The 25,800-nt window shown below is 42.3% G+C and overlaps 1 protein-coding gene across 1 annotated transcript; it reads left to right on the top strand.

The window, feature by feature from the left end:
- The first annotated feature begins 2,881 nt into the window (after nt 1-2,881).
- On the top strand, nt 2,882-19,687 carry LOC116320491 (trafficking kinesin-binding protein 1-like). Its single transcript, XM_031740111.2, has 18 exons — nt 2,882-3,045; nt 4,025-4,219; nt 6,999-7,075; nt 7,199-7,315; nt 7,393-7,493; nt 7,616-7,721; nt 7,811-7,889; nt 9,062-9,192; nt 9,296-9,370; nt 9,467-9,604; nt 9,684-9,760; nt 11,438-11,686; nt 11,800-12,077; nt 14,583-14,701; nt 14,881-15,088; nt 15,292-15,397; nt 16,007-16,132; nt 16,493-19,687. Exons 3-18 carry the CDS (start codon nt 7,025-7,027, stop codon nt 17,085-17,087), a joined length of 2,556 nt encoding a protein of 851 aa, XP_031595971.1. The 5' UTR covers nt 2,882-3,045; nt 4,025-4,219; nt 6,999-7,024; the 3' UTR covers nt 17,088-19,687.
- The last annotated feature ends 6,113 nt before the right edge of the window (nt 19,688-25,800 follow it).

Genomic DNA, 25,800 nt, shown 5'->3' with positions numbered 1-25,800 from the left:
TTATTGGCGTGTAGGAAATCTCAAAGTAAGAATACCATTGCTCAGCGTGACCACTTTGTTCTGGACAAATAAATTTCTCGATTCTTGATTAGAAATTAAATATGTTCCTTATAATGATTAAAGCAAAAGTAGCCTTACAAGCTTTTAAAGCTGTAAAGACCCTATCATTTTAAATTGCCCGCAAATGATCACCCCAACCTCTTCCTGTTAGGCGCGTGTGACGTCACTGATGCTCGATCCAGAACGGGTTGGGTCTCAGGTCTGGGAGTCTTCTGGGTGGCAGCAGGGTGGGAAAAAAGTCAAGTCATATACAGTTACCCAGGAAACAGTGCGAAATAAAGCACCGCCTTACAATTAAAAGCATCAACGCGTTTACTAAAAGAAATAACAATTAAATATATAGAAAAAGTATGAGTTTTCAGTGTAAGCCGTAATAAATGTTAATCTCAAGATGATCATTGTGCACTTCCACTGTATTCTACAGGCGCTTGAAAAAAGCATACTAACTACAGTGCAACATATGCATCCACGTTTTTTTTTAAGCTGTTAGGGAATAGGGATTTTATTTTGAAGGTCTCGGCCAGAAGTCCTATTAATCTAATGCTGTGTGGTGTGACAGTGGTGAGGGAGGCTGGTCGCAGGGAAAGTGAGAGAAGAGAGAGACAGAGGGAGATGGCTGAAAGGCTGGAGCAGTGGTCCAGGTCAGGAGCGAGTCTGGAAAGCGGTCTAAGGTGATCTTGATCATCCAGAGGTGTCTGCGCTGTGGAACGAGAGTCCAGACCGCGCAAATCCCCCGTCACGGCGCTCCAGCCCGGCCTGACCGCGGACTGTGTGGCAGACACCGTCTTCGGCTGCCCATCCTGGAAACAATTTCACTGTCTAAACATTTCCTAGCTGCAGGATTGCTCAGCTTCACCCGAGTCCTCCCTGGATCACTGACAAGGAACCGTGCTTGGATCCGTCACCGTGAGTGTCCGTGTAGTGGCTGATGCACTGCTGTCACGATTAAATGCTTTTAATGGCGATGCCGTGCATCAAAAGGTCAGCTGACCAGGTTCTGGTACTTACTGTCATACTTGTAGGGTGACACGATTTGCAAAAACCCAGATTCGCATCCGTGACGGGTGCTGATGTAGATGAAGCCACGCCCTCAGACAAGGCATTGTGTATGCCCCACGCGTGAATGAACCCTGGCCTATTTACTGCAGCACAATCAGCAGGAGCAGCTGTCAGCGTTCACTGCGGGACAGTCGTAATATCTGGGCCTGCAGGACATCCAATAAGCACCTCACGTTTATCCTCGTCAGCACGGGATTCCAGCTTTAATTCATTCAGTCTTGTCTGCTTATATGCACGAATCATATAGAAACTGAATGTTGATATTTTTCTTTTTGGAGGACTTGTTTACAAGTTTAGGTGGTTGGAGAGGGAGGTTGTAATGTGTTGTTTTAATCCCAAATCTGCATGTGCGTGTTGTCAGTTCAAATCTGGAGTCATCTCTCACCCACAGATTATGTGGTGAGGTTTTTAAAAATAGATAAATTCCCATAAGATGCTGCTGTCACAGTGAGCAGTGTGAGTTCAGCTTTCAGACTGCTGCAATGGGAAAGACGTTCCAAGGTTGCACTGCAGCTACAGTGATGACAGAGAGCCGGGCTTGCCCGTGTGTCCCGTTATACATGCACTTTCTGCACCGACATGTCTCTCCTAAGCAGCTACAGAGGTAACCGGCTATTCATGCAACTGGCTCACACAGACACTCATGCATATGCACAGAGACTTTTAGTGAGGCTCTATTTTTGTTCAGAGCTGCAGCACCGGCTGTTTGATCTGACGCTCAGGTGAATTTGTTTCATCTGGCTTGTGTGTTTTTACCCTGCCTCGACATGCTGATCCCTGCAGGATGCAAACTGAGATATACAAGGTCACCATGAATGAGCAGCGGTGTGTTTATTTCAGACAGGGATCCCAGTACAGTGTGTGACTGCGAAAGAGGCCGTCTAAGGTGACTGTGAAGTCAGGTGGAACAGGCTGAAGCTAAAAGGTTTGTCCTTTTAATTTAACATTACTGGATCGATTAGGTGGAACACTCTTTCTTCTCTTCTTTGGTATAATGTCTTTATAAAGAGCTGCACAGGGGACCTCTCATGCTCATTTCCAGCTCCATATTTTAGTTTTATTTTTTTTGGAGTCTGCTGGAGTAGATCTGCATGTTTTACAGCTCTTACACAAGGCCTTTGCACCATTTTTCTTCCTGTTGGCTATCCCTCACAAACAGAAGGGTTAAAAGCAGGTGGGTGGAGCTTATGTGCTTCAAGCCAGAGGTGGATGCCTGTGATGATCGTACCAGAGATGTCCACTCTCACTGACACCAACTGGAGCCAGATGTTAGGAAAAGTGTTAGAAATGGAGAGTTTAGAGAGGTCTGAAGCGCACTCTTTTGACCCACAGAGATTATTTGCTCATGATTTGAAACTTTGGCCATGTTTCATATGGGCATCCACTACTGTACTGTATATATGACAGGAAATAGAGAAAAGCATAAATGTTCCCCTCCAACCACCGTCTGTTTTTATTTAAGTCTTGCAACTTATGAAACCCGGTGTCTGCAGTGGGTAGGCTGTGGTTTTATGCAGCTTGTTGGCAGGAAGCACTCTGCAGAGTCAGCAGCAGCACTTGTGCTAAAGAGTCTGTAGGGAAAGAGAGCCACACTGATTGAAGTGGACTTTGGATCACAGCGGCAGAAAAAGTAAAGATCTCTCCTTCTCCTCTCTTCTGTCCCCTGCAGGCGTCTGTGTCTGCTGTCTATCGTCTGTCCCCGTTACAACAGTGGAGCTCCAGCTCCATGGCCCCCGTCTCTCTCCGCTAGCGAGAGGTGAGCCAAGCTGGCCTCCCCAGCCCCCTCCTTGTCCCAGGACCCGGAGTCAGAGCCTGAGCCCGACCGGCAGCACAACCACGAGGAGCAGTATGTGAGCGAGGGCGAGTACAACCAGCCCGAGACACGTCCGGCGCCGCCCGACTGCAGGGACGCCGAAACCATCACAGGTGCAGAAGAACTCAGATCATCCAAAAGTCCAAATATAGCAACAAAGTTTTGAGTATGCAGCTCAGCGTCTGGTGACAGTGTTGAAATTACTATTCTAATAAATCTTTTTTTAATAGTTTTATTAGTAAAATATTGCTTTTTCTTCTTCTTAAAAAAAGCAATTTTATATGTGCAATTCCAAACTTAGTTTTTCAAAATAAAAGTTACTTTTCCACAGTTTGCACATAGATGTAGCCATGCATCAAAGTAAAGTGATACCAGTTGGTGAAAGTAGTCTTTTACCATTCTGCGCTTGCAGTCATAATTAAGTTAAAATGCACAAGTGTTTCTTTTTGTTTTTAAAGTACAGTATTAGTTGTTTTTAAAAAATATTTCACATTAAATAGGACGTGTTAGCTCCATATTTTCATTCATAGAGTCCATGAATGAAAAGACTGACAGATCAAGATAATCCTAATTTTGCTATTGGTGCAGCCCCTCAGCTATTTTTCTGCCCTTCCCCCTTCCTTTAAGCCAGCTTTCAGCTGATTGGCTGCTCCGCGTAAACGGTAGCTTTGAACCGACAGGTGTCCAGGGGCCAGAGCCGTGTGCCTGAGATGACTCTCAGTGACATCATATAGAGCCAAGTACAGTAAAACCTGTCTAAATCTGAGCATTTAGAGCAACCTCAAGCCTGAGAGCTGAGCTAAACGTGATTGTACATACAATTATCTCTTTATTGAAACATTGCTGTTTAAAACGGGTCCTCTTACAAAAAAAAAAAGAGTTTTGTGAAGTGTTATCTAATTTTATTTTAGCAGAATATTTTTTTTTATCTCTGATTAAAGGTAAACCTGCCTTTCAAATGTTTGATCAGATTTAATGTCGGCCATCACAAACCTGACTCGCTGTGGTCACACAGGGAATGAGTGGAGAAAAAACCCACCCGTCTCATCCACCCTCATCCTCTCTCTCTCTCTCCCTCCCTCTAATGTTCAGATGTCTGTAACAGCACTGACCTGCCGGAGTTTGAGATCATCAGTCTTCTGGAGGAGCAGCTGCCGGTGTACCGCTTGCGGGCCGACACCGTCTACGGCTACGACCATGACGACTGGCTCCACACGCCGCTCGTCGCTCCCGAGGCCAGGCTCGACCTGACCACCGAGCAGATCGAAGAGACACTAAAATACTTCTGTAAGTCTGCCCGATCGCATTGGTACTTTAAATGTTTCACACCGAGACAGACTGAAAGCAAGAAGGAAAAGCTGCCGAAGGCAATGATAACAGAACTCTCTATTTAAAGGTTTCAGGTTATAACTGCAGGATTAAAACTGAAACGTTGTTTAACATTATTAAAACTGCAGAAGTGTTTCAGTTGAAAAGCTTTAGAATACAAATAATTCTAATGACAGCAAAAAGTACAAATTGTAGTCGACATGCACTCAAATGGGGTCGATGTTATAAAGAGGTACTTGGGTGTTCTACTTGCCTTTATGGGTCTTTGCCTTAAAATCATTTGAGAACCCCTCCTACCGTAGATGAACAAGACAGGTTTCAAATAGCCCTTTGATGTCTTTTATGAATCTGTTTGACTTAATGCTCAAAGTTAAGCCATGAAAACATTTGGATACCAAGCCTTTTATTTCTGTTTGGCCCTGAAACATGAATGCATCTTCGTTTATTCTGGATAATTGCTGCACTCCTCGTATATCATATCAGCACTCTGCTTAATACGCTGCTTTATGAGTAAGGAGAAGAGGTTTATGGAGTAAGGGCAGTGCTGTCTGCAGAGGCTTTCTCACATTAAAGATTAATGTGCAATATTAAACAATATTAACTCTTGCTGTCATCGCATTACATTGTTCTTTGAATCTTTGATGGCATCTGTTTATAAAGTATAACCCGAGCCACCAAGCCAGCCTACAAGTCCCAAGCCTGAATGAATGCCTCTGTCAGGAAGAGTATCCGCCATAAAATCTGTACAAAATCAAACATGCGGATCATCAAGATGCAGGTGAAGGAGGACATGCAGCTGGTGGGCGTGACACAAGAAGATGTGATTGACATTTTGAAGATCAGATACATTTGAGTAGATTGATCTTCAATAAGATGTTAATGTTAGATTTGGATTGTTTGTTTTCTATTCTAATCTAGTCTAGTCTGTCTTTGTCCTGTATGGATAAAGCTGGTATTTCAGCTTCTGTCCACATGGTTGTCTCTAATAACCCAGTATGAAAAAGTGGACACAATGAAAATACGGTGTGTAAAATGTAAATAAAGGCAGAATGCATTGATCTGCAAATTGCATAAATTTAAGTTAAGTTTAAACATTTCATTTTTTTCTGCTATCTGTGTTCTCTTGTGGATAAAATATGGGTTTATGAGATTTGGAAATCGCTGCATTATCTTTTTATTCACATTTTTACACAGCACCCCAATACTTTGGGAATTGGGATGGTATAGTTGGTAAAATCTCTCTTATGGCTTTTGCAAATGACTTTTTCCTTGACCCATATGGAAAACTTGCATGATGGAAAGATGTGAAGAAGAATTTAGGTCGTCTAATGAAAAGAGGAAGAATCTGACTCGCTTACTGAGACGTTAGATCGTGTCATGTGTGGGATGTTGTCTGAAACTTTGTTGAATTTTCTTCTTCATTTATTTTGTGCGTATCTGAGATTGATCGGAAGAGTTATAATTTCTAAGAGTGAGTTTTTACATTTTAGATAGACTCATCTCTAATCTTTACTAAAATATGATTTCAGCTTTGACATCTTAGCATACAGCTAAGTTGTTTAATTGCTGAGGAAGTTTGATTACAGGTTCCCAGTCTATTGTGTTAGCAGCATGATCGGTGCTTGAGAATGAATCAGAAGACAGAGGAAGTGAGGTAATGAAAGAAAGGTAAAAATGAGAGAAGTGGGAGTCACTTCTATTGGCTCTGTCCTGCATAATGCATCCCCTCCTGCCCAATCATAACACATCTTCCACTTCACCTCCGCAGCTGTGGAGCCAAAACGGATGCACACACAGTCTCTCTCATCTCTCCGCCTACCTCGTTCTCGCTCCACCAACACAGGGACGTCCGTGTGGGTGGAGGGTAATATAGTCTGTAAGCCTGTGATACAGTAGCTGAACAGTGGCATGAGAGAGACAGAAAGTGAATGTATCGGTGTTTTGGACCAGCGGTCGATTGTTATCAAGGCAAGTGGAGGATACGGACAGCAAGAGCATGATAGAGAGATTATGAAGGGATGAGTGTGGGCCGGAGGACAGCTCAATGTTAAGATGTGATCAAATGATTGGGATATTAGTTTCTTTTCAGTACTCTGATTTTTGTTGAATGTCGTTGTTCCTCTTTGCTTCCTGACTGCGGTGGATTACAGGTTGCAGTCTCATCATTTCAGAACTCCAGTAATGCAGAAAAGCTGTAGTTTCTGGCTGATCGTTTTGCTCCGGTGTTTGTTTCTTAGTTAGTCCGCCTCACTAAGATGACGCATGGTTCTCTGCTGTACCCGTGTGAACCAGCGTGGATCACTATTTCAGTGCCATCACCTAAATTTGCTTTCAGAAATGGGACATTTTTGTGTTGTTTAAAGTACCAACAGGATTACAGAGGCTTACCATAATGGATTCGATAACTTTGTGCAGCACGTTATCGATTCGAGCTCTGAAGTCAATAATTGCTGCCACCCCCGCGGCAGCAGAGCCACACTCTGTGCGCCATGGAACACGACCCTTTCCCCTTTAACGCCTGCTCGTGCATTTCCAAACAGCGGTGATGGAAGTGTTGCACGCTATGCGTGGCACGTCCACTTCCTCTGAGTGTGTAAATACTCTTTGTGTTACATAATGGGGCCGTTTTTGCATGCAGTCACATGTTTGCAGGTCACAACTCAAGTGATGGGATGACCAGAAGGTCATTCGGCATTTTGACTCTCGGTTGGGTCTTCTTTTTTTGTTCTTTCCACAGTGCTATGTGCAGACAGAGTGGGCCAGATGACGAAGACCTACAATGACATTGATGCTGTCACACGTTTGTTGGAAGAGGTGAGGTATTTTAATTTTGCCAGTTCTTTGAGGGTAAATTGAAGCTTTTCTTTTTTTAATCAGACCAAATGATAATGAGATGTTCCTCTCCTCCGTTTGCTCCTCCTACATTGCAACCAATAGAAAGAGAGAGATCTGGAGCTTGCTGCAAAGATTGGCCAGTCACTACTTAAGAAGAACCGAACTCTCACAGAGCAGAATGAGTATTTGGAGGAACAAGTGGGACAAATCACAGAGGAGGTTTGCCTCACAGAAATTTAGACCAGGAAAAAATGTTTTGGTGCTACAGGTGTTGAACAGTACCTGTCCTCCTGCAGGTGGCCCAGCTGCACCACGAGCTGAACCTGAAGGATGAGCTGCTGCAGTTTTACACCAATGCAGCTGAAGAGATCGAGGGTGAATCCAGCAGCTCCCCAACGTTAGTTTCCTTTCTTAATGTCACTCCTAAAATGCGTGAATACTGTTGTTTACCATTTCACTTGTACAGACAAATGACCCACTGGCTGTAAGTTTCATGCTAAACTTGTTCGTCTCCTGAAGGGGTAAAAAAAGCAAAGTGGAAACTGCTTCAGGAGGCTTTGTGAGCGACACGCTCCAGAAGAAACTCAAAGAGCTGGAAGAGGAGAACCTGTCACTCCGCTCAGAGGTATGACACGCAGTAATGAGGGCAACACGGGAGGTGAGGTACCAAAACGGCTCAGAGTATTTTGTGTAATTGTGGACGTCTACTTGTAGGCTAACCATCTAAAGTCAGAGACCGAAACTTATGAAGAAAAGGAGCAGCAGCTCGTGAACGACTGTGTCAAAGAGCTCAGTGAGTTTTGTCTTGCCACCAATTTCTTTTTTGGAGCTTCTGTGTGTGAAATTGCCTGTTTTTCTTTACACAACTCCCTCCAAGAGTTTGCATGCTGTGTAATATTTGAATAAAAACACAATGCAATCACTCTAGACAGAAATATTGAATATTGAAGCCAGAGTGGAAGTGCCTTAAACCTGGATTCTACTGGATGGCAAAAGCTGTGGTAGACTTCCTGTCTTATATGTAACTGTCCCAAAAGTCTACGAGAAAATGGCTTTATGACTTGAACCTCTTGAAACACTTTCCTGCTGAGTTTGACTTGGTTTGGATCATGCTGGGTAAAAGGTTAAGTCTGTGAAGGGTTATTTTTGGTAAGAAACTCCATGTTCAATGGCTGATCATTTTCACATTTTGTCACATTTTTGTCAAGTAGTTAGTAGTAGTTCGAGTTTGTTGTTTCATAGCGAGATCCACTCTTCTTCCTCACATCTGCAGCTTTGCAATCAAGCAACAGCGAAAATGCATCATCAAAACAGTTCTTCAGAAATCATTGAGTAACGTCATGGTAGCTACAGCCACCTTTTATACTGCCTATGGCAATGATGCAACTCATTTAAAATCATATCCTGTTACAAATTTATCTAATTTTTAATTCGATTTAATCACCATTTTTGAGAAGCAGACAACAGACCGAAAAATATATAATGAAAAAAAAGTTTTGTGGAAGATGGTTGCTGCTCCCTGAGCCTGGCTGGAGATTTCTTCCTGTTTTTCATTTCCACTGTTACAGAGTGGTTGCTTACAGATGTATGACAGCTTGTTTGTAGCAAAAAAATGCCCTCCGTGACTCGAAATTTAGAGAAAATAACTTCAAATTTCAAATAATGGACAGCAATCAATAATGGGGGATCAGTTGATTGTTGATGTTGTCTCTCTAGTGCTGTAGGGTCTCGATCGTGCAATGTAAAGCACCTTGAGGTGACTGCGATTGTGAATGTATATAAATTGTACTGCATGTCCCTGTTTTTTAAATTTTTATTTCAGTATTTCATTGCACTTTAAATATGAATTTGAAGTGTTCTGATTTTACTTATATTTTATGTGCAGTGCAGAAAAATGTTTTTGCTTGACACATTTTGTTCTCATTTTTCTCTGTTCTCCTATTGAACTTCCTGTCAAACTTTAAGGGTTGTCCAGTCTTCAGATTTCTACCATAGCGGAGGAACTGGCCCGTAAGACTGAAGACGCATCACGACAGCAAGAAGAGATCACACACCTCCTCTCTCAGATAGTAGACCTGCAAAAGAAAGCCAAGTCTGTGAGTATATAAGCACACAGGTATATTCTTTTACTGGTTATATTTTTACTGGTCTTGTCCTGTTTAGCTGTTTGCTCAGTCAAAGCTGCATTTGTGTGTCTAGTATGCAGTGGAAAATGAGGAACTCTCTCAACACCTGCTGGCAGCTAAAGATGCCCAAAGGCAGCTCACAGCAGAGGTAACTTCTCTTTTCTTGCCAAGCTTGTCCCCAATCACAGTTTGTTCCCTAAATACTGTGAGTTTTAGTTTAATTGCTGTGTTTACAATACAACAGCTCCAGGAGTTAGAAGAGAAGTACTCAGAGTGCATTGAGATGTTGCATGAAGCTCAGGAGGAGCTGAAAAACCTGAGAAACAGAAACTACCCTGCAGGAACCCCACGCCGCTACCACCCGCTGGGACTGTACCCAATGGTGAGATACTGTAAAAGTGCGTGTGCCTCTCTTTGCTTGTGGGCATCGTCTTCCCCTCTTAAAAGTTTATATGTTGCAGGACTCTCTGGCAGCTGAGATTGAGGGAACGATGAGGAAGGAGCTGAGTCTTGATGACCCAGAGTGTGAAGAACAGAAGTATGTATTCATGCATGCATACTAGATGCCAATACCCAAACGTGGGAACAGGTTTGGGAATTGTTTGAGCAAAAGAGTTGGCAATAAGTAATGGACAGACAGTAGAAATAGATAGCTAAAATAAATATACTACGATTAAAGGTAAATACATAAGTAATTGTCAAAGAAAGTGAAAAACTAGCATAGCTCACTAAAAGTCTTTTAAAACCTTTTTCCAAAACTATACATAAGCATAGTAACTAGTAAAAGTTTAAATACAGTGTATAAAAGAGAAATGTAACCACTGTGACCTCACTTACTGAGTTTGGACTTTTGGAAATTTTTAGCTTTAGCATTTGCATTGTAGCCACTGTCATGTTCGTTTTACAAGCCTGAAGTTAACATGTCTGAATGAACAGGTGGCGTATTAAATTATCAGCTAATGCTAGCAGGCTTTTATTTAGCAAGCTAAAAGCTAAAATACAAAGACACTGTTAATTTGTGCTAAATAACAGATTTGATGCAGTTGGAGAGGATTAGCTAAACTGCTAAATATCATTGTAGCTAAAATTGTTAGCTATGATGGTTAAATTGTTAAAAGTGGTAACAAAACTTAATGAATACACTTATAATAAAGTAGTAGCTTAAAATAGGCAAAGACTGGTTGAAATGTAAAGTCTAATGAAATGAAGTGTAACTGATGAATGTTAATCTTACAGAAATTCCTTATTAAGTCACTAATAATGGACACTACTGTATATAACCCACACTGTCATGAAGTTCTGTGAAAAACTAAGCACACCATGTTAAAAGGGTAAGTTGCAGCCAGGTGCTTAGAATCAAATGCACTTGATTAACTGATCATCAGTAAGTGTGAGTACCTCTGTTTTGGGAGTTTCCTGGTCTGTAGCATTTGGGTATGTGTTAACATAATACTAGTCTTCCTAGTTGTGGGCGTCCAAACAAATTCACCCAAAGTTTAGACCATGCAATGCTTAAGAAGCTGCACAAAAATCAAAAGCTACTTCTTGGACTCCACTGCTTTCTGACTTCTGGTCATAATTCACAACCACTCAACTATCAAAGTCAAAGTATTCTGGAGTCAAATGTGAGGCCATCCGTCTGACAGCTAAATCTTAGCATTAGTTATGTGACAATGATCCCAAGCAACAACTGTTCAAAAGCATGAAAAAGAAAAGAATCAAGGTGTTGTTATGATCCAGACAATGTCCAGACCTCAACTCTACTGAAATGATGTTGCAAGACCTTAAGAGACTTGTGCACAAATGAATGCCTGGAAACCTCAATAAACTGAAGCAAAATTGTAAAGAAGAGTGGACCAAAATTCCTCCACAACAATGTGAGAGATGGCTTAAGTCATACAGAAAACAATCACTTCGAGTTATTGCTGATGGTTCTATAAGCTATGTGGAGTATTAGTTTTTCACAGAACTCCATAGTGTCACATGAAAACTTTCTTTTTCGCACGGCTATGGTGGTTGGTGTTTTTCACTCTGATTGTTAGTCGCTTTAAACACTCAACTTAAAGTTGGGATTTGTTTAATGTTAAGAGTTCAAATAAACGTAATCTTGGCGAAGGGTTCTTGAGTCCATCTTTGGGAATAACTTAGGTAAAAAGGTTTGTGAACCACTGTTGATGAGCATCAGTATAATACTCCTATGTTTGGCTGTGTGCAGGATCCATCGGAAACGTGTATTTGAGACGGTCAAAAATGTTAACCAGACAGTTCGTCAGCGTTCTCTGACTCCAACCAACTCCAACATCCCGGGTTCTAACCAGTCCCTGTCAGCTCGAACGTCACCCCAATCGAGTGGTCTCTCCACACCCCACTCCACCATATATGGAGGTGACCTTAGTGGAGAAAGTGTAGCCCTTGATAACCGAACGCAGAGCATCCTAATGGAGACGGCATCCAATCAGGACAGGTAAGACCAAGATAAGCTGCTGTCATCTGCATGAATCAAACTCAGTTTTCTTAAGAATGATTTTATTTTAAAACATTTGATTGATTTTTGTTTTAACCCTGCTCTGTCAACAGCACAGAGGGCCAGGAGAAGAAGACAAGTGGGGCAGAGGACTTGCGGCTCGCTCTGCGTCGACTGTCTTTGCGCCGACAAAACAATTTAAGTGAAAGGCGCTTCTTTGAAGAGGAGCGAGAGCGACGGCGGGGAGGACACCCTGGACTCCACGATGCCTTCAGCCAGGAGAGTCTCTTAACCCCATCCGAAAGCATCATGTCCCTCGGAAACCTCCACCTCTGGGCCTCACGAGGGCCCTACCTCCCCGACAAGCTTCAGATCGTCAAACCACTCGAAGGTGAGGTAGAAAGGGAGCACGGAACGAACGGCAAGGCGGGGAGGAACCTGGAAGGAGAGAGGCACCGAGGGGCCGGGGCAAAAAAAGGCAGCAGGCAGGGCTGGGGAACAGAGGGGGAGAGGAAGCAAGATGGCAGTCAAGGGGAAAGGGAGAGAGTGTGGGGATGGACGAGGAAGACTGGAGCTGGAATAGAGAGGGAGAGGGGAAGGAGGTGGGCTAGAGACCGAGCCGGCAGCAAGAAGATGAGGAGTGCGCAAGAGTGGACAGAGAGGCCCCTGTCTCTGATGCTCTTCAACTCTTTCTGGTCTCTGATGCATCATCACAAGTCTGGCAGCTTTGCATCTCCACACAGCTATTACAAAGAAACCCAGCCCAAAGGGTGGCTTTGAGCACTCATGCACTACACGGAGGAAGTAAGACGGAGTCTATTCAAATCACTGGCTGCTGCTCATGAACTGATCCGGGGCTAAAAGGGGAAACAGGCAGACCTTAGGATCTATACAGTGTGTTAGAGTCACAGTAGTAGTCAGTCAGCATGTACAATTAAGGAGCTGGTGTCCTTATATTTAACCTTAAAGAAGATTATACTCATTTCCAGATCAGTGCCAAATATTTATTACTGGACTCTGTGCTAGATTAGTTTTATATGATTCACAGTTCAAACTAACCTTATTTATCTTTACTGAACCTTGGTACCTTTGTCAGAAACTGTTGTGGCTTCCTGCCTGTTCTTTTTAAGGCGCGTCTTCTGATTGGTTGTCCCTCGCAAACAGAAGCTTTAAAACTACTGACAAACAGTGTTGCCAACATAGCAACTTTGTTGCTATATTTAGTAAGTTTTCAGACCCCCTTAGCGACTTTTTTTCTAAAAAGCAACTAGTGACAAATCTGGCGACCTTTGCTGGTGTTTTTGGAGACTTATGACCACTTCTTGACCTGAAAGCACGTATCACTCTTACTCTCAACAATCAGCAGGTGCTGCTGTGGGCACCTTGCCCATGCCAAAGCGCTCGTCCTCAGGCAGAAGTCGCCCCCAGCTGCTGTCAGAGGAAGAGATGCTGTCCCCTACGCGTCCAACCTACAAATGAATCGCGCATGAGCGAAGCCGCTGCTCCCGCCCTGACTGTAATACAGTCAGTTCTTCTTTTACTCTTACTTTTTGTGGATCACAAGGTTTAAAACTACTTAAAAAAACACACACACACAAACACACACAAACACAAAAAGTAACGCCGCCAGACTGCCTATTTCGGGTCACATTTGCCGGTACCAAGCCCGGATAAAGGAGGAGGGTTGGAATTGTGACATTAAAAAAAGCAATAATTGCTAAAAGAAATTTAATTTGTAGTTCTAAATATGTTCTAAATGCATTTAGGCTGTTTTTTACTCACTTTATGTCTCTTCCATGATGTTATTTCTCTCTCCTACAACATAGTTTACAATTACATAAGCATGACCAATTATGCAAATTATGCGATGACGCCATTTAGAGACTTCTAGCGACTTTTGGGACAGCCAATAGCGATTTTCCTTACTGAGGAGTTGTCAACACTGCTGACAAAGTTGACAAAATTAGGGAAATCTGCTCTTGCTGGCCATTAAGAGAAGTCTGAATCGTGAGCTTCAGGGATTATTTGCACATACTCTGAGGTCTTTATATGTAACTTTGGCTATGTTCATTATGAGCGTCCACCACTGTAATGGTATACTCTGTATGCAACAGAAAATAATGCAAAGCAGAACAGAGCCCACTCAAAACAGGTTCCTTTGGCCTATGCTGCCCTCTGCTGGTAATATTTTATACTTTATTTAAACTGTATAAAAACACCCAGATGACATACAGAAGCCCTGCTGTTGTGGATTTGTTTATATGTATTCTTATATATTTATACACATTGTTCTGTCCATATTCATTCATAACTTTCTGTTTTTTAAGCTTTTTCATTTGTTCACTGCTCACTCTGTCACCTCTTTGCTGTCTCTGTTTATTTTTCTGTCAGTAATCCATGTGGCTGTCTTAATAAAAAGATTCTCATTCTGCTTTGCTTCTCCATTTCATTTCCTTTTCATATCATTCCTCTGATATTCATAGCTTTTACTATTCACTTTTCTCTGCCATCCTCTTCACTTATATTATTATCTTCATTTTCACTTTTTTATTGAATGGATGAGCTCTTTAGAGAAAAGGATTTAAAATACTTTTTGTTCTTAATCGCATGAATTACTGGCTGACAGTCTGAGATACGTGTGTGCACAATATCTGTTTTGTTGCTATTACTTCTAGTTACTTCTCAGTTACATATAATTCTTAAAACCTGTTAATGTAGGAAGGCCTTTTAAAATGCTAACAAGTATTTTTAGGAGATTTAAGGTATAAAACATCTGCTAAAGGTAAAGCAGCCAGCTGAAATAGTTTCATATTCCTCTAAATGTTTTTTTATGTGTGTTTGGAGATGGTGCAGGTGGGGTTAAGTACATTAAGTTAAATCCACTTCTCTCCACCAGGATCTGCCACTCTGCACCACTGGCAGCAGTTAGCCCAGCCTCACCTGGGTGTGATCCTGGACGCCAGGCCAGGAGTTGTGCCAAAGGGCTACAGACCTCTAGAACTAGAGCTGGAGCAGGTCTGTGTGTGAGGTTTCTCTGCATGTATCTGTTGTGTTCACGCTAAACGATCTCAGTTGATTACATGTACCGCTGTATTGGTTTAAACTTAGGCCCATCCTCTTGTAACGAGAATCAAACCTTATCGCCTGTAAAGCACCCCTCTCCCTTCCCTGCATGACTCTTTGTTTGTGTTAAGGCGTACCCATGGGGCGGCTTTGAGGAGGATGAACCAGGAGAGCAATACTTCCAAAATCTTCCCACCTCCTCAGCTTCTGCCTCACCGGCAGTGCCCCCCACCTCCAGTACAAGTGACGCCAACTTCGTACAGCCTTCAGTCACCCTGGCCCCACCTTCTCCGCCCTCACCATCACCATCACCACACCTCAGCAACACCGATGCTCTGGGTGAGGACATATAGTAAATGTTCATTATCTAAATACATTATACTGCCAAAAGTATAATTAAGAATGGATTTCACTCAAGTTCATATGCGTGTGAAGGCAGACGAGCAAACACTAGTGCATGAATACTTCCACATTGTTGAACATGTATAAAAGGCTAAAATGTGGTGACTGACAGTGACGGGTTGTGTGTGTTTGACTTCCAGCTGCATACTACCCAGGTAAATGCATGGCTCACACCAGCTCCACTTACACCTTTACAACCTGTCGGATCCTCCATCCAACTGATGAGCAGACGCGGGTTACGCCAAGGTGAGCGACATCATGAAGTGTCTGTGATCAGAGTCGACTCTTTGTTATTATTCAAGCCACCAAAAGTCACACATAGTGTTAGTTCAGGCAGGCGATGATAATAAACAGTTCTCACAATGGGCACGTTCTTTAAGCTCCTTTAGCCTGCCTATACCTGCTGCACATCTGCATGCTGCTTTGTAACCCACCTCCTCCCCATTTTTTATAAAAATTAGTAAATGTTTTTCTTCGAGAAGCGCCCTTTTAGAAAGTTAAAACTGCACTTAATGCCATTTCATGCACTGTAGTGACAAGAAAAATTAAGTGGGGAAAAACTAATGCAGTTTTAAAAAAAGTCATTTTAAATACGCCGTTCAGATACGTCATGCTTCTAGAAGCCGAAAGAGTGCTAAATGTGCACTCATTCTGAATTTGAGTGGATCTCACAGGACCGGTCTAGGCAGGACAGTTTTCTGATAGGCAGTGGGAAGGTGCTGAATAATACATGCAGCTGCTTATATTTCGAACACCCGCTGTAGTTCTGGTTTTAATGATGAGACCACCTGAAAGTGTGATTTATATTTTTTATTTTTTTTGTTAACCTAGCTGAAATCTTCTCATTCCCTCCAGTTTAAACCCAGTGCCTGCATCGTCCTCCTGTGTGATGACCAGCACTCTGCTGGGTACTCCTGCTGCTACTCCCTGCACGTCCCGCAGGCTCAGTCTCAGGCCCTCTGAATCCTCAACTAACCTCAGGCAAGAAACTCCATACTCTGACATTTTCCTTTTTATTTAAAAGACAAAAGACAAAATAAAATCAAAAGATTGTTTTAGCTAATTTCATATTTTGTATAATGTCATATTTAATTGAGTGTATATAAAAAGTAAGTTTGCATTGATCTGCATGAGATGACAGAGTCGTGGTATTGTAAGCATTAATGCTTTCCCTCTGTCGGGCTGAATGCTTCCTTTGGTTGGCAGGTGTAGTTCCTTGGTTATAGCTGGCTGTTTATTTGGATAAATAATCAGCACAAAAACTATATGCATTTGAGTTTGGTGTGAACTGTTCCTTTAAGAAAGGAGATGATGTGTCTATTTTGTCTCATGTCTGTGCAGAGATGCTACACGCACCACCAGCACCTCCCTAGGGTTGGTACGTCTTCTCCAGGAGAGAGGAATCTCAGCAGCTGTGTATCACCAGAGCCAGGGCCTGGAGCAGGGTCAGGGCAGCAGAGGAGTCCTACTAAGCACCTCCATTGCCCCCAACCGAACACCTAATCCCGATCCTCTGCGGCCCTCGACCCCTCCAAACTCTCCCACAAGACAGGGAGCTTCAGCTGTGCCAAGCTCCGCCGGCTTTGACTTCAAGAGTCCTTCTTATGAGAACTTCCTGGCTTCCAAACCAGCCCGTTCCATCCTGAAGGAGGTGACAGGGGGGATGAGAGGCAGGCAGCGAGGGAGGGACTGCGAAAGCCAAACAGACGTTAGCGTGGCCGTCCACAATCTGAACCTGGTAGACAAGGTGAAGCGGCTGGGTGTGGCTGGAGCTCCCGGAAGCAGAGCGATGAGCCCTGGTCCCATGCTAGGGCCTCTGGGTGGACTGCGTAGATCTGGCTCCCCTTTTGGACCCGATGGAATGAGGAGGAACCGGAGTTATCCAGGCATGGTTGGAGCCAGCATGGTCATGAAAGCCCCAGGGCCCCAGGAGTAGACTGGATAGCTGCTGGCCAACAGGGTAGACGAGTAGGAGCCCAGCAGGGCCAAGGACTGGCTGTTGATCAGTCACCAGGAGCCCATAATAATGTTCACACTGTATAACAGCAACATGGCACTACTGACCTATTTCTAATAACAGCTACAGTTTTACACAAACACTACACCTCTGTAGTGCTTTACAGTGGTGATTCACGCTTGAACAAAGAGAAAAATAACTTAAAGGGTTAGTTCATCCAAACTACACAGCAACATCTTCTGACACAGCCCTGCTGGTATATACTGTCTGTGCTGTAGTTTTGCTTTTGTGTGCCCAGATTTTGAGATATTGCTAAAATGACCAGACAGATTGGAGGCTCCTCTGTGAAAGCACTGAACAGTGACATTTAATGACTTTCAGTTATTAAATTCAATTATTAAATTAAATTAAACGGTGATGACGAAGCTTACATTCTTTCTAGCTTTAACAGGTCTGAATTTTAAATTTTTGCCAGAATGCCTGCAAAACAAGTGCTCCCACGTCAGCTGCCTTCATCTTCATTTTTATAAAAATTAGTAAGTGTTTTTCTTCGAGAAGCGCACTCTTTTAATACGCTGTAATGATGTAAAAATTAAGGGGGGAAAGGCTAATGCAGTTTTAGGGGGGAAAAGTCATTTAATTATGCCGTTCAGGTACATCATGCTTCTAAAAGCCAAGAGTGCTAAATGTGAATTTGATTGGATTTCACAGGACGGGTCTAGGCAGGAACACTTAGTCAGTTTTCTGATAGACAGTGGGAAGGTGCTGAATAATACATGCAGCTGCTTATATTTTGAACACCTGCTGTAGTTCTGGTTTTAATGATGAGACTAACTAAAAGTGATGACGAGGCTTACCTTCTCTCTAGCTGTAACAGGTCTGAGTTTAAATTTTTGCCAGAATTCCTGCAAAACTGAAAACAAACACACCCGCCTCAGCTTTATTTTGACTTTAGTCATTATTAGCAAACCTTAGCATGCTAACATGGTAACTCTTAAGATGGTAACTAGTTTCTTCCATGTCAATGAGCAACAAATGCTTCTTATTAATCTACTTATTAATTATAGTTGATTCTAGTCACAAAATACACATTTTTAAAAATTTTGATAAGTGGAACACTCACAATATGTCTGAACTGAAATAAAAACAGATTTACTTAAAGTTTTCTTAATCGGAAGCTAATAATGCACATAAATATTTTGTCATTTTCTAATGCGCACGGATTGATCGGGAAAGAATTTATAGCATTTACATGCCATTAAGGGAGGAAATCTTAATGGTAGCTGTTCCTACCCTGTGAGCTATAGATGCTGACATAAAGAATAAAGTTACAGATGCAAGCAGCAGAAATGAACTTCCTGCATCGGGTGTTTTGGGTCTCACTTAGAAATAAGGGGAGGAGCTTATTGATTCAGGCGGGACTTGGAGGACTACTACTCCACATCGAAAGGAGGCAGTTGAGGAGGTTCAGGCTGAATAGGATCACCTGATGACAAGTCCTACCCGGAGGAGGCAGATGATGCATGGATGGATGCACAAGCACCCCCTATGAAATGCTTTTGAGCATCTGGAAGTCTTTCCTTGTCATTGTTAGCATGTTGAGTTTAGCGTGTAAGTCAAAGCACTCTTTATAGAGCTGCTGTAATCTCTGCTCACTCTCTAATATTCAGATATCTAAAATTCTGGACACACAAAGCCAGTTTTATGTAACTTAATTTTACATAATTGGGTGAACTGACCCGTTAAAAACAGAATACACTGAAAGCGAGCTACTGAAATATCACTCGGATTCCTGCTTTGGAGACTGACTCTGCTGGCTAGATGTAGTACTCCCACTCTTGCCTTTTCTGAAACACATCCACAGAATCCCACGCACATCCAGACTCACACAGGTGCACTCTGCTAAATCTTCCATGCACTGGCTGGCTATTTGTAGTCGCTGTAGCACTGAAACATGCCTTTATACTTCAATACTAGCAGATAAAAATTTCAGAAGTGGTTTAAAAAAAAAAATACACCGAATTCATAAAATATGTCATCCTCTGTCTCTCCCTCCTTTCTTTTGAAGGGATTAAGTGTGAGTCTGACAAGTCACTTTCACTAAATCATCGAATAGATTTCACGCCAGTGTTAAAGGTACTTCAGTTTCATTTTCTAAATGGCCGTTAGACAGTAAAGCTGATGGTACTTCCACTGAACTGGAGAGATCAATACACTGAGGGATTGCTTTATCGTGGTTGGAAGCTTTCAGCTATTTTTCCCTTATGGTTTTATGGTTTTATCAGAGACATGAAGCAATACATGGCCTCAGCCTTTTGTGTTTCATGATTTTTCCTTGTCATGCAGGTCCGATGGCGCTCACACAACCATAGTTTGCACTTGTGTTTATTTATTTTTAAAACTCCTGATTTTAAGATATTTTTTTGTAAAAAATAGCATTGTCTTACACACTGTATATATGCTGTTCACAGTCACTATAATGTCATGTGTAGACGAACCATTATGTGTAGTGCTTTAACCAAGAACCACACATCGCTGTATCTGGGTGAGCATGTAATCAGGGTTTTTCCAAATAAAAAGTCGTCAAACAATAATTTATTAATAGGATTTCTTTTTCCTTTCTGTGTGATGGAGTTTTAAAACATGACTCAGAATTGAACCGGGGTAATAACGACATAAAGAAAAGCCACACACACAGGAAATGATTGCTTGGCCTCCTCCAGCAGATGGTGCTCACAAATAACTCGGCACGCGACGGCGAGGATGTGTATTGCGTTCATCTGTCTGTCTGCAGTCATCATCCATTACCCATTCACCATCTGGATCTCGTGGAGGGGACATGACGAAGGCTGCTTATTAAACTTAGGCTGGCCACAGGTGAATGAGAGGTGAGCAATAACCAAAAAATGTCACAGTGGCAGGCGGCGAGTCTAATTAGAAAATATAAACTGGTTTCAAATGCCAGTGATGTCGCTCATGTCGGATATTTGTCATCTTAGAGAAGCATTTTGATAATCTTGTTTCATAACCTTATTTTTGTTGGATGTAATGACACAGCCCCAACAGATGAGCTTAGGTACCTGTCATATACCAGACAAGCTCATTTTAGGTGATAGTAGACAGGAAGTCTGGAAGCATCATTTTTATTCAATAACTACCACCCAGACTACCCTCACAGGGTTTAGTGTTTATTAAATGCTAGGGTTAGGGTTAGGGTGTTCAAGTTGGGGTATTTTTTTGTTTTTTAATTTGCTGTACAAAATTGTTTCTCTGTAACGTCTTCGCTTAGCCCCTGGATTGCAGACTGCTTGGTGGTCTTTATAAATGCTGGGCTATGGTTGGTTGTTAACCGGTTCATGTGCCGACATTCAAGCCCCTCGCTGCGATACTCTTTAGTTCATTTCTGGTGCTCTTTTTTCCTGTGCGCGTGTTTCCTTTTTCCCACTCAAATGTGGAAGAATGAGTGTCTGGACCTGATTTGTGCAGACGAGTGGGGGAAAAGCACCTAAAACAAACAAGATGATATTCTCGAGAAATGGGATTAGTAGCTTTTACTGATTGCAAAGATGTGCAGTACAGTGAGTGAAAAGATTACTTATTGATGGAAAACATCCCTCAGAATTTTTGATTCAGTAGCATCACACAATTGCCGTAGATTTGTCTGCTGCACATCCGTGATGGGAATCTCCTCTTCCACCACATCCTAAAAGTGTCTCCTTAGGTACTGGACTGAGATTTGGTGACCATGGAAACCATTTAAGTGGAGTAAACTTCCGGTCATGTTGAAGAAAACAGTCTGAGATGATTTGAGGTTTTGAGACATGGAGCGGTATCCTGCTGGAAGCAGCCATCAGAAGATGCGTACACTGTGGTCATAAAGGGATGAACATGGACTCGCGTGGGCTGTGACGTTTAAACAATACCTAATTGATACTAATGGACCTAAAGTGTGCTAAGAAGATATCCCCCACACCATTACACCATCAGCAGCAGCCTGAACTGTTTATAAAAGGCAGGATGGACCCATGCTTCATGTTGCTGACAAATTCAGACCCTACCATCTGAATGTTGCAGCACAAATGGAGGCTCATAAGACCACACAACATTTTTCTAATCTCCTGTTGTCCAGTTTTAATGAGTTTCCTCAGTTTCCTGTTCTGTGACACTAAGTGTGTTCTTCTGCTCGTGTAGATGATGAAGGTTTGACGTGTTGTGAACTCAGAGATGCTCTTCTGCATAACTTGGTTTGTAACCAGTGATTAGATGAGTTAGAAGCAGTCTGGCCATTATCCTCTGACCTTCGGCTTCAACTAGGCCTTTTCACTAGAGAGCAATGGCTTACTGGGCATTTTCTCTTTTTCAGACTGTTCTCTGTGAACTCCAGAGATGGGTGTGTGGGAAACTCCCAGTAGATCAGTTTCTGAAATATTCAGGATACTGGAGCTGCATAAACTGTAGGCTGTGGATGGTGTGCAGGCAGAAGAGCAGTTATGAATTAAGAGAAGTCATGGTATGATTCAATTTCCTTTGAGTTCACCTCCAGATGAGGTCAGGTTTTGGTCGATAACGTTGTTTATTGGAGAGGAAGTGGTAGAGTATTTGAATAATCTTAATGCAGAGACAAAAAAGGCAAGATGAACAATATAAATAGTATATAAATATAAATCCCACAGTCCAAAGATATCCATGTTAGGGTTACTGCTGGCTCTAAATTGCCCATAGTTAATCTGCAATGGCCTGTTTAAGGTGTACTGCCTCCTGCCCACAATGACATCTGGCTCTGGAGGATCTGATTGAACTTCTATTGTATTAATATCACTACATTCCTTCCTACAGTCCTTCTGTTTTTTTTTTTTACTGTCACTGCTTGAACCATGATCACTGGGTAGCAATAGCTACCAAGCTAAATAAAACACAATAGCTATCTTTTTCCTATTTTAGTTGCAAAACTGAGCCTCTCGTACGGGGAAATATATCAGCTAAGCCTTTTATATATCATGTATTCAACTTTCTCTATAATTATAAGTTAAAATTGCCTGTATAACAAGCATTACAGGAACTACTTAACGAGTCCTATTAGCTAACCAGCCCCTGCCATACAGTGGGATGCAAAAGTTTGGGCAACCTTGTTAATAGTCATTATTTCCCTGTTTAAATCGTTGGTTGTTACAATAAAAAATGTCAGTTAAATATATCATATAGGAGACACACACAGTGATATTTGAGAAGTGAAATGACGTTTATTGGATTTACAGAAAGTTTGCAATAATTGTTTAAACAAAATCAGGCAGGTGCATAAATTTGGGCACTGTTGTCATTTTATTGATTCCAAAACCTTTAGAACTAATTATTGGAACTCAAATTGGCTTGGTAAGCTCAGTGACCCCTGACCTACATACACAGGTGAATCCAATAATGAGAAAGAGTATTTAAGGGGGTCAGTTGTAAGTTTCCCTCCTCTTAATTTTCTCTGAAGAGTAGCAACACGGGGTCTCAAAACAACTCTCAAATGACCTGAAGACAAAGATTGTTCACCATCATGGTTTAGGGGGAGGATACAGAAAGCTGTCTCAGAGGTTTAAGCTGTCTGTTTCCACAGTTAGGAACATATTGAGAAAATGGAAGACCACAGGGTCAGTTCAAGTTAAGGCTCGAAGTGGCAGACCAAGGAAAATCTCGGATAGACAGAAGCGACGAATGGTGAGAACAGTCAGAGTCAACCCACAGACCGACACCAAGACCTACAACATCATCTTGCAGCAGATGGAGTCACTGTGCATCGTTCAACCATTCGGCGCACTTTACACAAGGAGATGCTGTATGCGAGAGTGATGCAGAGGAAGCCTTTTCTCCGCCCACAGCACAAACAGAGCCGCTTGAGGTATGCTAAAGCACATTTGGACAAGCCAGCTTCATTCTGGAATAAGATGCTGTGGACTGATGAAACTAAAATTGAGTTATTTGGGCATAACAAGGGGCGTTATGCATGGAGGAAAAAGAACACAGCATTGCAAGAAAAACACCTGCTACCTACAGTAAAATATGGTGGTGGTTCCATCATGCTTGTGGGGCTGTGTGGCCAGTGCAGGGACTGGGAATCCTGTCAAAGTTGAGGGACACATGGATTCCACTCAGTATCTGCAGATTCTGGAGACCAGTGTCCAGGAATCAGTGACAAAGCTGAAGCTGGGCTGGGGCTGGATCTTTCAGCAAGACAACGACCCGAAACACTGCTCAAAATCCACTAAGGCATTCATGCAGAGGAACAAGTACAACGCTCTGGAATGGCCATCTCAGTCCCCAGACCTGAATACAGGGTGGGCCATTTATATGGATACACCGTAATAAAATGGGGATACTGGATGCCTGTGCTGGCATTTCTCCTGCGGTGTTGCTATCAGTGTGTGAAGAGTGGGAGAAGAGGGTTGCACTGACAATCCAACACAATGGGCAGCACATTGAACACATTTTATAAGTGGTCAGAAACTTGTAAATAACTCATGAAAGAATAAAGTTACGTTGAAACCAAGCACACCATTGTTTTTCTTGTGACATTACCAATAAGTTTGATGTGTCACATGGCCCTCTTCCTATTGAAAAAACAAAAGTTGTATCCAAGATGGCCGACTTCTAAATGGCCACCATGGTCACCACCCATCTTGAGGAGTTTGCCCCCTCACATATACTAATGTGCCACAAACAGGACTTTAATATCACCAACCATTCCCATGTTATTACGGTGTATCCATATAAATGGCCCACCCTGTATTATTGAAAACCTGTGGTGTGAGTTAAAGAGAGCTGTCCATGCTTGGAAGCCATCAAACCTGAATGAACTAGAGATGTTTTGTAAAGAGGAATGGTCCAAACTACCTTAAACCACAATCCAGACTCTCATTGGAACCTACAGGAAGCGTTTAGAGGCTGTAATTTCTGCAAAAGGCAGATCTACTAAATATTGATTTCATTTCTTTTTTTGTGGTGCCCAAATTTATGCACCTGCCTGATTTTGTTTAAACAATTATTGCACACTTTCTGTAAATCCAATAAACTTAATTTCACTTCTCAAATATCACTGTGTGTCTCCTATATGACATATTTAACTGACATTTTTTATTGCAACTACCAACGATTTATACAGGCAAATAATGACTATTAACAAGGTTGCCCAAACTGTTGCATCCCACTGTATGTATTCCCAACTAGCAGCAACACTAAGAGCATCTTTCTAACGGTTCAAAATGCGTAGCTATCCCATTTTCTCATCAGCGTCTTTGCTGCACTGTCAGGTGGCGGTGCTGTTAGATGAATCTGTGTTATGTAAGCTTGGAATCGGAGCATTTTGGAGTTCAGCTCCAAACATCAGAAGCTTTAAAGACTCCCGATTTTACCACAAGCCCTTTTCTTCTAGACGCCTCTGAAATGTGTTTCAAATGACAGATCTGAAGTCAAAGGAAGGAAAGTTTTGGAGATGGATAGAACAGAATGAAACGCAGCATATTCAGCCAGTTTCAGGAAGAGCTCAGACCATCTGCTCGTCAACGTGGCTGGAACTTCATTACAGCCTCACGCCTGTTCCTTTCATGACTGCGTGGCTTTGCCCATAAACAAAATCTTGTGCATATAGGAATGCTCAAATTGCCTAACATAGGATATGGTAGGCTTATGGTAGGCTTTGACCTTTTTTATTTCTGCATTGACAGTTCTGAAACCACACACACATACAGATGTGCACGATACAAACGGAGACATTTACAGCTCGTTCCACTGAAGCCTTTAAACCTTTCCTAAGCCTTTTTAGCTCTGTAGCCTTTCTGGCCTCAGCTCTTTAAACAGAAAGTTGAATCGATTCCCATGGATCGCTGTGAATCTCAAGGCTCTGTAGGTTTTTGCTTCATGTGCGACCTCAGTTCGAGCCAGTGGCTTTAATGCCCAAAACACACACACACACACACACACACAGGCACAGCAAAACCAAACTTTTCCCCCCAGGGTTTCCCAGCCCACTTCATTGAATAATTCACCGAACCTGCTTTGTTCATCGATCGCCCTCTCCACCTCTCGCTCACAAAGACACATCTTTCACTTAACACACACAGCCAGGAGCAGCATAATGGGCATCATTCATTATAATTCACCACCACTGTGGCTATTGTGTCTGCTAATACTTTCTACAGGCTCAACTTTATAACCCTTTGTAACCACTGGTATTGTTTTCAAGATCATTTCAAAGAAAAGAGCCAAAATGTCAAGTAGACTGGAGTAAACAATATGACTAAATGTCAGTGCCAAGCTGTCAAATCAGCTTTTCTCTTTGCCTACATTGTTTTCACAGCACGCCAAAATATACCAGACTCCGCAAAAGCCTTTCCTGCCTCTCAAGTGGAGTCAAAAGCAATTATTAGGATTTAGATTCAGACCTGCTTTAATAATTCAATTGATACCAGTTTCCCCCAGACACTTCAAGCCATTTCAATATTTAGCGTAGACGTTAAAGCTCATAACGATCTTAGTGTTCTTTTGAAGATATTTTTGAACTTTCTCCAGCTGGCTCCCTAAATGATACGCTCACTGACTTTCATCTCCTTTGTGCTGCTCCAAGTTGTCCCTTTATGTCAGCCTTAGACGTTTTCTCCTTTACATTCATCATATTCTAAAGCCAACATCATTACCCATAATTCTTCATGTCCCT

Source organism: Oreochromis aureus, linkage group 22, assembly GCF_013358895.1.
Source record: "Oreochromis aureus strain Israel breed Guangdong linkage group 22, ZZ_aureus, whole genome shotgun sequence".
NCBI lineage: Eukaryota > Metazoa > Chordata > Actinopteri > Cichliformes > Cichlidae > Oreochromis > Oreochromis aureus.
This window is presented reverse-complemented; position numbering and strand designations above follow the sequence as displayed.